Source organism: Balaenoptera borealis, assembly GCF_965194805.1.
Source record: "Balaenoptera borealis genome assembly, chromosome: 10".
Classification (NCBI taxonomy): domain Eukaryota; kingdom Metazoa; phylum Chordata; class Mammalia; order Artiodactyla; family Balaenopteridae; genus Balaenoptera; species Balaenoptera borealis.
In genome coordinates this window covers 78,229,895-78,246,481 of record NC_138874.1, presented here as the reverse complement: position 1 = coordinate 78,246,481, position 16,587 = coordinate 78,229,895, and the positions used below count along the sequence as shown (strand labels likewise).

At 36.4% G+C, this 16,587-nt stretch overlaps 1 protein-coding gene across 2 annotated transcripts in view; it reads left to right on the top strand.

Annotated features, from left to right (window-relative positions):
- Nucleotides 1–16,587, top strand: part of PRKG1 (protein kinase cGMP-dependent 1) — a 1,237,939-nt gene that overhangs the window by 1,019,664 nt on the left and 201,688 nt on the right. For both annotated transcript variants that reach the window (XM_082339465.1, XM_082339464.1), the window contains exon 7: nt 10,137–10,231. In XM_082339465.1, coding sequence (XP_082195591.1) covers nt 10,137–10,231 — 95 coding nt within the window. The remainder of the gene's footprint in view (nt 1–10,136; nt 10,232–16,587) is intronic.

Genomic DNA, 16,587 nt, shown 5'->3' with positions numbered 1-16,587 from the left:
AATGCCATATAATATTGACCTTTTTGGCACAAAATCAAAGTCTGACACTATCAAGTGTTGATGGCAATATAGTACAATATGAACTTTCATCCACCGATGGTAGAAATATAACTTGGTGTGACAACTTTGTACCAATACTGAGTCAATACCTAGTAAAATTGAAGATGCGTATACTTTATAACCTTGGTTTTCATTCGTAAGTTTTGATCCTAGTGAAACACTTACCCATGGACACCACAAAACATGCAAAAATGTTCATAAGTAATGTTGTTAATAGCACAACAGACTAATATATAACAACAATAAACCTGGAGGAAGCCCACATTTACATATAGAGAAGAATCAATGAACTATAGAATATTCATATAATGACATAGTATACAAACAGGAAATGAACTACAGCTACATATATTAACATGGATGAATTGGATAAATTTCAAGTACAATGCTGATCAAAAGAAACAAGTTGAAGGATATGTGTGGCATGATATTATTTATATAAAGTTTAAAACCAGGAAAATATATGGTATTTATGCATGGAATGAGGTGCATGTGAGTGCATGTACACACACTCATTAAAGTAGAAGTACCAGAAAGAGAATCACGAACATAAGATTCACCAGAGATGTTTTGGGGGACGGTAGTGGACACATGGTGAAAGAGATTCTAATTCATTCCTGTGTTGCACAAAAGGTTCAGTTGTCAAACCAGACTCAGGGGAGTCATAGGTCTGAGCCACACTGACTTTAACTAATGACTAAAGGAATGCAGGCAAACGTCAAGCTCAGAAAAATATTCTTTACCTGTACATGACCCAAATTATCAGATACAGCTCCGAAAAGTGTTTTTCTACATTAGGGAACATTTTTTTGTTTTTTGTTTTTGGAATAACAGGACCAATTTTTGAGCAATGTGTGTAGAACATTGTTTGAAAACGGAGATGCTTTGATTTGGGAACTCCTCATTTTTATAATCTGTTAACTACACAGGTAGGAAAATGCTTACCTGACAACCCTTTTCTCCAGCTGGGTCTGCCCCACAAATCTCTGATTTTCCATGTTTCTTTACAACAAACATTGCTTTGCTTATAAAACCTGTTGAATCTATACTAAAACATTTTATTTTGTTTTTGAATTGTTTTCAGTTAAACATGTTGGTTGAGCACATTGATATTGTTTATTGAAGATTTTGGTATTAAAGATTAATTTTATGTGTCCCATTTAAAATATCTAATTTCTATTTTGATTCTTAATTTTAAAAATTATATATATATATATATATATATATATATATATAAAATTTAAAAAATAGTTCCAAATCTTAAAATTACAATACCATGCATATATCTTATAGAAAAATTAATATAAAGACAAGTAAAAGAATTATAAAAATAAACACCTTCTCTTTTATCTACCTGGAACTAAAAGTAGTTAAAGCTCTAAATAGCATTTTATGGCAACAAGAGCAATGGTAGAGATTTGGGATAATTGCAATCAAATGCATGGAATTTCTGAAGTAGGAAGTGAGAGAAATGGAATAAAGGGGAAAATAAGGAAAAAAAGACCCAAGTTTGGGGGGCACTCAAAATTAAGAGGATGCTTTTCATTGATGTTCTCATTTAATTCACACACAGCACACAAGTACATCCATATGAGATATCCCTCCCAGTTTTCGGGCAAGGTGGTGGGGTAATGGGTTCAAATAGACTAAATATTACCTTTAAGGCTCCATAGCTAGTTCCCTTGCACAGCATTGTGGATCATAAAGTACTTTATGGTTTAGATGAAAAGACTACGTATACAGGTCAAGGTTAGAGAAGCTATATCTGTATATATAACTTTTTCTATCTTGAATTTTTTTTTAGAATTAAAGATGCAAATGTTCATGACTGATGTCTGTGCGTATTTAGAATGATTCATTATATATATAAAGAAAAACTGTGGAAACTACAACTTTAAAGGAGAACTTTTTTTTTTTTTTTATAACATTTTTATTGGAGTATAATTGCTTTACAATTGTGTGTTAGTTTCTGCTTTATAACAAAGTGAATCAGCTATACATATACATATGTCCCCCTATCTCCTCCATCTTGTGTCTCCCTCCCAAATTCTTTTCCAAGAATTTGTCCATTTCTTCCTGGTTGTTAATTTTATTGGCATATAGTTTCTTGTAGTAATCTCTCATGATCCTTTGTATTTCTGCTAACTTTGCAGGGTTTTTTGTTCTTCTTTCTCTAATTGTTTTAGGTGTAAGGTTAGGTTGTTTATGTGAGATGTTTCTTGTTTCTTGAGATAGGATTGTATTGCTATAAACTTCCCTCTTAGAACTGCTTTCGCTGCATCCCCTAGGATTTGGGTTGTCATGTTTTCATTGTCATTTGTTTCTAGGTATTTTTTTTTTTTTCAGTTTGAGATCCTTTGTCTTTTAATTAACAAAGTTTAAGTCATTTACATTTATTACAATCATAGTTTTAATAGGACTTACTAATGCTATCTTATTTCATGTTTTTATTACCTACACTTTTTTTTTTTTTAAACATCTTTATTGAACTATAATTGCCTTACAATGGTGTGTTAGCTTCTGCTTTATAACAAAGTTAATCAGTTATACATATACAATATGTTCCCATATCTCTTCCCTCTTGCATCTCCCTCCCTCCCACCCTCCCCATCCCACCCCTCTAGGTGGTCACAAAGCACCGAGCTGATCTCCCTGTGCTATGCGGCTGCTTCCCACTAGCTATCTATTTTACATTTGGTAGTGTATATATGTCCATGACACTCTCTCACCCTGTCACATCTCACCCCACCCCCTCCCCATATCCTCAAGTCCATTCTCTAGTAGGTCTGTGTCTTTATTCCCGTCTTGCCACTAGGTTCTTCATGGCCTTTTTTTTTTTTTTCCTTAGATTCCGTATATATGTGTTAGCATACTGTATTTGTTTTTCTCTTTCTGACTTACTTCACTCTGTATGACAGACTCTAACTCCATCCACCTCATTACAAATACCTCCATTTCATTTCTTTTTATGGCTGAGTAATATTCCATTGTATATATGTGCCACATCTTCTTTATCCATTCATCTGTCGATGGACATTTAGGTTGCTTCCATGTCCTGGCTATTGTAAATAGAGCTGCAATGAACATTGTGGTACATGACTCTTTTTGAACTATGGTTTTCTCAGGGTATATGCCCAGTAGTGGGATTGCTGGATCGTATGGTAGTTCTATTTGTAGTTTTTTAAGGAACCTCCATACTGTTCTCCATAGTGGCTGTATCAATTTACATTCCCACCAACAGTGCAAGAGAGTTCCCTTTCCTCCACACCCTCTCCAGCATTTATTGTTTCTAGATTTTTTGATGATGGCCATTTTGACCGGTGTGAGATGATATCTCATTGTAGTTTTGATTTGCATTTCTCTAATGATTAATGATGTTGAGCATTCTTTCATGTGTCTGTAGGCCATCTGTATATCTTCTTTGGAGAAATGTCTATTTAGGTCTTCTGCCCATTTTTGGATTGGGTTGTTCGTTTTTTTGTTATTGAGCTGCATGAGCTGCTTGTAAATCTTGGAGATTAATCCTTTGTCAGTTGCTTCATTTGCAAATATTTTCTCCCATTCTGATGGTTGTCTTTTGGTCTTGTTTATGGTTTCCTTTGCTGTGCAAAAGCTTTTAAGTTTCATTAGGTCCCATTTGTTTATTTGTGTTCTTATTTCCATTTCTCTGGGAGCTGGGTCAAAAAGAATCTTGCTGTGATGTATGTCATAGAGTGTTCTGCCTATGTTTTCCTCTAAGAGTTTGATAGTGTCTGGTCTTACACTTAGGTCTTTAATCCATTTTGAGTTTATTTTTGTGCATGGTGTCAGGGAGTGTTCTAATTTCATACTTTTACATGTACCTGTCCAATTTTCCCAGCACCACTTATTGAAGAGGCTGTCTTTTCTCCACTGTATATGCTTGCCTCCTTTATCAAAGATAAGGTGACCATATGTGTGTGGGTTTATCTCTGGGCTTTCTATCCTGTTCCATTGATCAATATTTCTGTTTTTGTGCCAGTACCAAACTGTCTTGATTACTGTAGCTTTGTAATATAGTCTGAAGTCAGGGAGCCTGATTCCCCCAGCTCCATTTTTCGTTCTCAAGATTGCTTTGGCTATTCGGGATCTTTTGTGTTTCCATACAAATTGTGAAATTTTTTGTTCTAGTTCTGTGAAAAATGCCAGTGGTAGTTTGATAGGGATTGCATTGAATCTGTAGATTGCTTTGGGTAGTAGAGTCATTTTCACAATGTTAATTCTTCCAATCCAGGAACATGGTATATCTCTCCATCTATTTGTATCATCTTTAATTTCTTTCATCAGTGTCTTATAATTTTCTGCATACAGGTCTTTTGTCTCCTTAGGTAGGTTTATTCCTAGATATTTTATTCTTTTTGTTGCAATGGTAAACGGGAGTGTTTTCTTAATTTCACTTTCAGATTTTTCATCATTAGTGTATAGAAATGCAAGAGATTTCTGTGCATTAATTTTGTATCCTGCTACTTTACCAAATTCATTGATTAGCTCCAGTAGTTTTCTAGTAGCATCTTTAGGATTCTCTATGTATAGTATCATGTCATCTGCAAATAGTGACAGCTTTACTTCTTCTTTTCCGATTTGGATTCCTTTTATTTCTTTGTCTTCTCTGATTGCTGTGGCTAACACTTCCAAAACTATGTTGAATAATAGTGGTGAGAGTGGGCAACCTTGTCTTGTTCCTGATCTTAGTGGAAATGGTTTCAGTTTTTCACCATTGAGGACAATGTTGGCTGTGGGTTTGTCATATATGGCCTTTATTATGTTGAAGAAAGTTCCCTCTATGCCTACTTTCTGCAGGGCTTTTATCATAAATGGGTGTTGAATTTTGTCAAAAGCTTTCTCTGCATCTATTGAGATGATCATATGGTTTTTCTCCTTCAATTTGTTAATATGGTGTATCACATTGATTGATTTACGTATATTGAAGAATCCTTGCATTCCTGGGATAAACCCCACTTGATCATGGTGTATGATCCTTTTAATGTGCTGTTGGATTCTGTTTGCGAGTATTTTGTTGAGGATTTTTGTAAAGGAGAACTTTTATTCTTGCTCTTTGAGCTGCTTGTTTTCTCACATATATGAACTATAGGAGACAGATTTTTCCTCATATTTATCATATAAGCAGAAAGTGATTTATTCCATAGGTGACCCGTTTTTTATGTCTCTTACTGCATTTCAGTAACATATTTTTTAAGAACATTTCAAAACCCACCAAAATTTCTCCATGGCTTGTGTAAATCTGCCATTTTGGGTTTATAATCCTTTTTAATACCCAAATGGCAAATGTACAGTTATATGTATCCTTATATCTAATGTGAATTAATGAGCTTAATTTATAGTATATTACACCTTAATCCATGACTTTTTTTTTTAACAGCCAGGAGGACTGACAAGTAATTTTGTTGAGTTGTCTCATTGTGCAGATAAGAAAACTGAGGTTCAGAAATGAAACAGTGTATCAGTGTTTGTCAAAGGTTGGTTTGTAGAACGATTGCATCTAAATCACCCACATTAATCTTTTGAAATGCAGATTTCCAAAACCCATTCAATCAAAACCTCAGGAATAAGAGTTCAGTAACCTTTATTTTAAACAAGACCGCACGCCCCCTCTCCCCACCACACACACACACACACACACACACACACACACACACACACACACAGTTTGAGAATCACTGGGCTAGTGTATTTCCATTCACATCTGTAAAAGCCTCATCAGTATGCAAATGAGTATCTCTCAGATATAGCTCAGTGGTTAAGTGTTAAAAACTTCATTTCCATGCTTTTGAAACACCATTCGGAGGAGTAATCAAATGGGTCAGTGGAGAGTAATAATTGAATTCCCTGGAAGAAATGGACAGATTCTTAGAAATGCACAAACTGCCGAGACTGAACCAGGAAGAAATAGAAAATATGAACAGACCAATCACAAGCACTGAAATTGAAACTGTGATTAAAAACCTTCCAACAAACAAAAGCCCAGGACCAGATGGCTTCACAGGTGAATTCTATCAAACATTTAGAGAAGAGCTAACACCTATCCTTCTCAAACTCTTCCAAAATATTGCAGAGGGAGGAACACTCCCAAACTCATTCTACGAGGCCACCATCACCCTGATACCAAAACCAGACAAAGATGTCACAAAGAAAACTACAGGCCAATATCACTGATGAACATAGATGCAAAAATCCTCAACAAAATACTAACAAACAGAATCCAACAGCACATTAAAGGGATCATACACCATGATCAAGTGGGGTTTATCCCAGGAATGCAAGGATTCTTCAATATACGCAAATCAATCAATGTGATACACCATATTAACAAATTAAAGGAGAAAAACCGTATGATCATCTCAATAGATGCAGAGAAAGCTTTCGACAAAATTCAACACCCATTTATGATAAAAGCCCTGCAGAAAGTAGGCATAGAGGGAACTTTCCTCAACATAATAAAGGCCATATATGACAAACCCACAGCCAACATTGTCCTCAATGGTGAAAAACTGAAACCATTTCCACTAAGATCAGGAACAAGACAAGGTTGTCCACTCTCACCACTATTATTCAACATAGTTTTGGAAGTGTTAGCCACAGCAATCAGAGAAGACAAAGAAATAAAAGGAATCCAAATCGGAAAAGAAGAAGTAAAGCTGTCACTATTTGCAGATGACATGATACTATACATAGAGAATCCTAAAGATGCTACCAGGAAACTACTAGAGCTAATCAATGAATTTGGTAAAGTAGCAGGATACAAAATTAATGCACAGAAATCTCTTGCATTTCTATACACTAATGACGAAAAATCTGAAAGTGAAATTAAGAAAACACTCCCGTTTACCATTGCAACAAAAAGAATAAAATATCTAGGAATAAACCTACCTAAGGAGACAAAAGACCTGTATGCAGAAAATTATAAGACACTGATGAAAGAAATTAAAGATGATACAAATAGATGGAGAGATATACCATGTTCCTGGATTGGAAGAATTAACATTGTGAAAATGACTCTACTACGCAAAGCAATCTACAGATTCAATGCAATCCCTATCAAACTACCACTGGCATTTTTCACAGAACTAGAACAAAAAATTTCACAATTTGTATGGAAACACAAAAGACCCCGAATAGCCAAAGCAATCTTGAGAACGAAAAATGGAGCTGGGGGAATCAGGCTCCCTGACTTCAGACTATATTACAAAGCTTCAGTAATCAAGACAGTTTGGTACTGGCACAAAAACAGAAATATTGATCAATGGAACAGGATAGAAAGCCCAGAGATAAACCCACACACATATGGTCACCTTATCTTTGATAAAGGAGGCAAGCATATACAGTGGAGAAAAGACAGCCTCTTCAATAAGTGGTGCTGGGAAAATTGGACAGGTACATGTAAAAGTATGAAATTAGAACACTCCCTGACACCATGCACAAAAATAAACTCAAAATGGATTAAAGACCTAAGTGTAAGACCAGACACTATCAAACTCTTAGAGGAAAACATAGGCAGAACACTCTATGACATACATCACAGCAAGATTCTTTTTGACCCAGCTCCCAGAGAAATGGAAATAAGAACACAAATAAACAAATGGGACCTAATGAAACTTAAAAGCTTTTGCACAGCAAAGGAAACCATAAACAAGACCAAAAGACAACCATCAGAATGGGAGAAAATATTGACAAATGAAGCAACTGACAAAGGATTAATCGCCAAGATTTACAAGCAGCTCATGCAGCTCAATAACAAAAAAACGAACAACCCAATCCAAAAATGGGCAGAAGACCTAAGTAGACATTTCTCCAAAGAAGATATACAGATGACCTACAGACACATGAAAGAATGCTCAACATCGTTAATCATTAGAGAAATGCAAATCAAAACTACAATGAGATATCATCTCACACCGGTCAGAATGGCCATCATCAAAAAATCTAGAAACAATAAATGCTGGAGAGGGTGTGGAGGAAAGGGAACACTCTTGCACTGTTGGTGGGAATGTAAATTGATACAGCCACTATGGAGAACAGTATGGAGGTTCCTTAAAAAACTACAAATAGAACTACCATACGACCCAGCAATCCCACTACTGGGCATATACCCTGAGAAAACCATAGGTCAAAAAGAGTCATGTACCAAAATGTTCATTGCAGCTCTATTTACAATAGCCAGGACATGGAAGCAACCTAAATGTCCATCGACAGATGAATGGATAAAGAAGATGTGGCACATATATACAATGGAATATTACTCAGCTATACAAAGAAATGGAGGTATTTGTAATGAGGTGGATGGAGTTAGAGTCTGTCATACAGAGTGAAGTAAGTCAGAAAGAGAAAAAGAAATACAGTATGCTAACACATATATACGGAATCTAAGGAAAAAAAAAAAAAAGGCCATGAAGAACCTAGTGGCAAGACGGGAATAAAGACACAGACCTACTAGAGAATGGACTTGAGGATATGGGGAGGGGGTGGGGTGAGATGTGACAGGGTAAGAGAGTGTCATGGACATATATCCACTACCAAATGTAAAATAGATAGCTAGTGGGAAGCAGCCGCATAGCACAGGGATATTAGCTCGGTGCTTTGTGACCACCTAGAGGGGTGGGATGGGGAGGGTGGGAGGGAGGGAGATGCAAGAGGGAAGAGAAATGGGAACATATTGTATATGTATAACTGATTCACTTTGTTATAAAGCAGAAGCTAACACACCATTGTAAGGCAATTATACTTCAATAAAGATGTTTAAAAAAAAAAAAATTGAATTCCCTCTACCTTGCATAGACCTTTTTAATACTTATAAAAATTCTGGTCTTTGACATCCAGTCTCTAAATTCAGAAACCTGAAGCATCGTATTTTTAAATGTGTTTAAGTGTCTGGCATTGTCTCAAGAAATTAGTTTTTCTACTTCATTACATTTTCCAGGTAGGTGAATTTTAACTATTTAAACTTTTTAGATGACACGTAGCCAGTATTATATTTGTAGAGCTTTAGGGGGAAGTGAATTAACACAAAGGTACAATTTACTACATTTATGTCTTCATTCATTCAACAAATACATTATTACTTGCTTTCAATGGACTGTCACCCAACTCCCAAGTCCTATATGGGCGGAGATATCTTGTTAGTAATGAAGCTTTTCTGTTCATGCAATTTACTACTCTTTATTGAGTACTCACTATAAATTACAGAGAATATCAAAGAAATGCCCATTTATTTGAAGAGCATACTATTCATTATGGTAAAATAAAGACACATATGTAATTTATATATCTTCAAAAAAAGAAATCCTGCTGAATGAAACATATGGATCATGAAGACAGTAGTCAGGTAGAGACCTGCAGGAAGTCTTCATGGAAATGTGACTGGCCTTTGAATGAAGGCTGGATTCTTCTTGGCAAAGAGATAGGCGTGTCCTAGGAAAACTGGGATGTACATGTAGAGAGGTGTATAGAAAGATGTTAAATTAAGCGAAGCCAAGAAATGGAGACAATATAAACGTCCATCTGCAAGGAAATTGATAAATAAATATAGGATGGAAGAAGACACTAAAACATTAAAACGAATGAACTAGATTTATATATGATAGCATGGAATAAATAATTAAAATAATGTTAAGAGAAAAAATGTAAGTCACAGAATGATTCATATTGTATTATGCTTTTCATATATTTTTAAAACACATGCATATAAACACATAAAGACTGGAGGAACACTCTCTAAATCCATCACAGTGATTGCCTCATAGAAAGTTGGAAATGGAAATAGAATTGAAGATTTGAGTGCAATTCAAATTTCTGAATAATTAATTATTTCTGGACAACAACTTGAAAGTATAACAAAATACATGGAGATTACTTCTTGGGGTGCATGTGAAGTTGCGATATTATTCTTTGGCCCCTTTAGTGGTAATGTACTTTTTCTCTTCATGAAAATAAGTTTTAAAAAAAGAAGAAATAAGAAATGGAACGAACATCAGTAACCAGTGTTTATTTGATCATCCAGTGTGTATGCAGTGGATACAGGCTTTCATTGTTTCTCTTTCTAGGTAAATGTCACTCGTGAAGACTCGCCAAGCGAAGACCCAGTCTTTCTTAGAACCTTAGGAAAAGGAGATTGGTTTGGAGAGAAAGCCTTGCAGGGGTAAGTAGATCACATGTCACAAAGATTTTGGTTGAATGCTACATAAATTTGTCTTACATATTGAGCTTCTAGCACAATAGTGTGTTTAGTGCTTATTCTACTGTCTGACACAGACCCTTGACGATCAATTTTATTTATTTCCAGCTGGACTTAGAATCTATTTGGGTAGGCTATGGAATTGAGCGGTTAACATCTGTAATCAATCATTTTATATAATTTTATATCAATAGGGAAAATTCTCCTTAATTATAATCTCTATAAAGACTCTAAAAGAGAGGGAGAAGTCTCTGCTAAGCTTATTTTGTACGACAGTTTTACTCGGAATGACAGGAAGATGATTGGTTGAGAATTTTGACATCTCTAAACCTGATTGTACAAACAGTACGTCAAAAGGCAATGAAGCCTTTCTGGGATTCACCTCTGGGTGGTGGTTTTCGTCACTAGCTACGGTAGTGGAGGTGGAAGAGGAGGTGCAAGTGAAGGTAAATCACATCCAGATTCACTGTGGATGGGCTCAAAAGGCATTTTACATACCATTTGTACTTTAATCTGTCTTTCTCTTGATTATTATATATGTAGAGGATTCTGGAAAATAATATCACCTGATTTCATTGGTCCAAGATTAGATGCCTCTGTGGAAAATGTCATTTCCAGCAGAGCCAAAGAACCAGAAACATTTCAGTCATTTCTGATTGAGATCACAAGTGGAACACCAGAAAATAAAACATAATTGAGAATTGACAGATTTTCTTTTGTAGCTTATTGTCAGTGAATTTTGGTGCTAACTAAAGAAAGGTTTAGAGTGAAAACACCTTCCCAGAATGTGTCTCAGGAAGTGAACTTGGGAATATGGTTTACAGAAAAGTTTCTAAATGTTGCTCTGATATCAAAATTTAAGTTAATGGTATTACGTCTAGATTGAATTCATTCTAGCATATGGTTATTCTTGTGAACTGTCTGGTGCCAAATCTCTCTTTTGCACATATTCAGTCCTCTTCACTGGCCTTCTCTTCACCCCACCCTCACCATTTTCCATCATACCTACCCCCCCAACCTACCTCCATCCCTCTTTCTCATGCCCTTTATGCTTATCTTCTCACCACTCAACCTGGCTTTATCAGCCTACTCTATGTGTGCCCTCTTAAACGTCACCAGGGATTTGCTACTTACATCATAGAATTGTCTTTCTTTTCTGTCTTCATTTAACATCACTGGTCAGCCATAGTTTTACACTCTTGACCACCCCTTCCTTCTTTAGAATCCTCGTCCTTTGAGACCCTTGCAATTATTAGCGAATTGTTAGCACTTTTTAGAATTTCTTATTTCATTTCCTAAAATTCACCATTGTTTTGTCCTCAGCTCTATCACATACGTCTTGGTACACATCCAGATCTATGACTGCCTATTATCTTGATGCAAAGAAATCCCAAATACTTATATGCTGATTTGAGCTCAGTATCTGGCACTTTTGAAATCAGCATGTATTTGTTGAATGAACGAATGAGTGATTGAACAAATGAAGCTCCCTGATGATCCCCAGTCTTGCAGTCCTTTCTGCACTTGATCACTTTCATGACTTGAGTTAGTTTGATGGTGCATAAGGGCTTATGAACTCACTTGACTACAGGGGGCAGGCTGGTAATGTAGTGCGTTGGCCAAAATGTTCAGGTTTTTCCATAACGGTACGTTCGAAAAACCCGAACGAACTTCTTGGCCAACCCGATGTCAATGAGTAAAAATAAGATGAGTAAAACTGGTGGCAAACTAGAAAGACTTATACAATTGAGAAGATCAATTACTGAGCTCCAGCTCATTGCTATGCTGTTTTTTTTCTTTTAAGAAACACAGAAAAAACAGGGTTCTGAAAAAAATACGTGATTTTGTAACGATTTAAAAAAAAAAAAGCTCTGCTAGCAAACGATTTGACCTGTGAGTTGCCATTTTGTGATTTATATCAATAGATATGCTTCTTTAAAACTCTGTAACTAGATTCCGACAAAGGCAGCCTGTTAGTTTTAACCTTGTTATTTGCTTGTTTTGATTATTTTTTGACATTTTAATGTTTTGATATTCTAGTCACTAACCTGTTTTTCACTGTGTGTCTCTATGTTCTTTTTTTGATCTTTTCTTTGAATTTCAATGTTTCACACAAGAAATTCTGACTTTTCACAAATCAGATTGATTTGTTTCACTTGTTTCCCTACAAATAACTTAAAAATGTATGTAACTTTAGGATATAAAGTCTTTTGAGCAACCATATATATCCTTGTGAGTAATAGCTATGCTTCTTTGGAAACCTTATGATTTTTAATCCTTGGAAGACAAATTTTATAGTCAGCATTCTCTGTGTGGACATAACACAGCATTTCAGATTGTTGTTTTCTCACAAATAAAATTTATATGTACTGGGGATTTTTATTTTATTTTCCTGAGGATGTTCAGCAGATCATTAAAATATTGACAAATTGATAATATTGAAATCAATCCTTGACCATTCTTTTAAAATTTGAGGGTGCCTAATACTAGTATTGATTAAACACACACAGTATATAATTGAATGACAGAACTGAAATGTGACCTCAGTAACCAAACTCCAGAGCTCCACTATGTAGTTCTGCCTCTAGAATTAACAAGATTCATTTCCTTGTTGGAAGGAGACCGTAGTCATAAATCTAACTATCCTATAATCTATATTATTAACATTCACTAACCAATAGCATCTCATTACTAGAAAAATTTGGTTTATTTATTGCTTTCACTTTTTTTGGTTGACATGAAACGAATTATTCAGTATTGTTGGCTTAAGTGTTATTTTTTTTGCTGTGATAATGGTTTTTCCACACCAGAGAGAGGGCAGAATGTTTTACTCTTTTCAGAAGTACTCCTTTATATACATGAAAACTAAAGTTGTGTTTAGGGGAATTTACTTCAGGTTTAATCCAATAATTCATGAGTCAATCCATCTACACTCTAACATACCATTGCTTCAAGATCTCTACCTGACTTGAGACCATGTAGAATTCATATTGGCATCAGATAATGTCAAATTCTAAGCCAAATACACACCTTGCATCTGTAGTAATGGGAAATAGATAAGCCCAAGTTGAACCTGAGAGAGATGGGATTGAGCTCCCACTTGCTCCCTCTCCCTTCCCCTAATGTTTGAGTCTTTAGCACAGCATATGGTTAAGAGTTCCAGCACTGAAGTCAGACTGCCTAGGTTGGGATCTACTCTGTAATTTACAGATTATGAGCCCCTGAGAGGCTCTCCTTTGATCTGAATGGAGATGATGATTGTACCTAACTTTTTGGGTTGTTGTGAGGAATAATCAAGGGGATACTTATAAAGCATTCAGGTGAGTACCTAGAATTTAGATGAGTGCTCAAAAATGTTAGCTGCTATCATCACCACCACCGTCATGTCTATTTTTATTTATCATCATCATCATCCCCATTCCCAAGACTGTTCTGCTACTTCTTGACTACAGTTTAGAACACCTGGTATAATTGACATAGCGTTAGATTTTGAATCATCCACTCACTAAGCCAGCCAGTTAATCTCTCTGGGTCTGTTTCTGAATTTGTAAACTGAACCAGTTGAAGTAGATGATCTCTAAGTTTCCTTAGGTCACGTGCCAAATGCAGCCCTGGGCCACCCTGTTAAATGGTGGCATTTGATAGCAGACCTCTGTCAGCAGGGCCCCTCCCTCCGGAAACTATTCCAGCTGTTGTTTATCATTCTGAACACCTTGGCCACATGTTAGGCCCTTCCTTGTTAATGCAAAAATGAATAAGCCAAGTCAGTTTGATAGACTTTGGTATTAGAAGTCTGTATTTCCATAGTTTCTCCTCTCACGGACTGTGATCTGGGCAAGTTAATTAACATTTTTTAACCTGTTTATTTTTTTTAATTAGTAAAATGATAGCACATAAAATATAACAAATACTGGATACAGCATTTTAATATTTTGCAATATTTGAATCTTATTAATACTCATTTATTTGGAAATGAAATATTACAGATACGATTCAAGCCTCTTTCGTATCCTCCCCAAGTACTTTCTCTCCCTCCCACTATCACCATCCTGTCCCTGTACCATAAAGGTAGGAAAGCAAGAATTCAGATCTCTCAGTTGCAAGGCTTGGGTTTCTGTTTCTCTCAGGGAAAACCTCTTTGATGCTTACCTGGGACAACATAGAGAGTTATTTCTAAAGCTTGTGTTTTGTGTGAAGAAATACTCTAGGACTTATAAACGGCTCTGTCCCAGCTGCTTTTTTTTTTTTTTTAACATCTTTATTGGAGTATAACTGCTTTACAATGGTGTGTTAGTTTCTGCTTTATAACAAAGTGAATCAGCTATACATATATGTACATCCCCATATCCCCTTCCTCTTGTGTCTCCCTCCCACCCTTCCTATCCCACCCCTCTAGGTGGTCACAAAGCACCGAGCTGATCTCCCTGTGCTATGCGGCTGCTTCCCACTAGCTATCTGTTTTACGTTTGGTAGTGTGTGTATGTCCATGCCACTCTCTCACTTCGTCCCAGCTTACCCTTCCCCCTCCCCGTGTCCTCAAGTCCATTCTCTATGTCTGTGTCTTTATTCCTGTCCTGCCCCTACGTAAAAAAAAAAAAAAAAAAAGGTTCTGAAGAACCTAGGGACAGGCCAGCTGCTGTCTTGATAGGTTCATAGCAGGACTTCTTCACCCGCCCTTCATGAGCTATCCTGCCAAGCTCCAGCTCATTTCTCTAACCTTAGGGCTCCTCTCTATTTCCTGCACCTGAGACTTTTAGGGTTTTTCTTCTTTTGTTTCTTTGTCTTTTGTAGTGAGGATTATAATTAACATGGTTTTAGTGAAGATTATTCTTATGAGGATTATAATGGATTATCTATGTAAAATGTAACAGAATGTCTAGTGGGATTTTTTCCCTGTTGTCCTGGATTTGTGGCTAAGGTCCAAAGCCCAAAATCTGTCAGTACTTAGGGCCAGCTTCTTTTTACACAACTGACTGAGAAGAGCCAGAATTGCTTTATTAGTATCACTCCTTCATCCATAAGATAGGAAAAGTAGGGACATCTGAGGTTGGCCTGTTGAGGAGAGCAGTGTTATCAAAAGAAGTAGTTCCCTCAATTCTCTGGTCTCAGCTTGCTTCCTTGTTGAGGATTTACAGATAAACAGGAAATTAAAATAAAGAGTGTGCTACATGATATTATGGGAGAATCACGAAGTGTCATAGCATCATTATTATATCTATATGTCATCCCAAAACTTTTTCCTGAATTCCAGACCCAGTTTCCTGTGAGGCAAGTCCACTTAGACATCACTTAGTTACTTCAAATGGCACTAAGACAAAGCTAAATTAATTTTTCTCTCTACCCCCAACCAAGTGTCTTCCTTTCAAGTGATCCCTATCGCACTAAATGTTTCTCAAACCAGACATTTGGAAGTTATCTCTGAGTCTTTTCTTTCCTAAAATTCCCTAATCACTGATAACTAATCCTATTGATTCTACCTTCTAAATAACTCTCAGTATCACCTGTGTCTTGCCATTCTCACTGCCACTGTTCTGATTAGTTCTGATTAATGCTCTGTCATCTGGATTTTGCTGTTGGTCCTTCTAATTGGTCATTCTGTGTCCAGTCTTGCTCACCTCTCATCCATTCCACACACTATGATAAGTTCACAGTATTAGTTTCTAGGTGGCCATGATAAATTATCACAAACTGAGTGTCTTAAAACAACAGAAATTATTGTTAAATAATTCTGCAGACTAGAATTTCAAACTCAAGGTGTCACCGTGACCATGTGTCCTCTGAAAGCTCTAGGGAAGAATCAGGTCTCTCTCCTGGCTTCTGGAGGCTGCCAACAGTCCTTGATAGGTTTGGCTGGTAGCTTCATCATTCCAATTTCTGTCTCCTTCTTCACATGGCTCTCTCCCCTCTGTTTGTGTCTCTGTATCAAAATCTCTCTCTCCTAATAAGGATACCAGTCATTGCATTTAGGGCCTACCCTATTCCAGTATAACAGCATCTTAAATCAATTATGTCTGCAAAGACCCCATTTCCAAATAAGGTCACGTTCACGGGTCTGGGGGCTTAGGATGTTGACATAGCTTTTGAGGGGACACAATTCAATCCATAACTATCTCTGGAACAACCAGCCTCAGATCATTTTCCTTTTCAGAGGCTGTCTGTGGCACTCCTTGTTGTGAGACCTGTTCCCATATTACTACTGCAGTCTCATCACCCATGTGCCTGCTTCGTGATCTATATTCTAGTCATACTAAGATTTTTTTTATGTCATCATAATCTCCATGATGTGTTTTGCTATTAGGCATTTGCATTTGAATCATCTT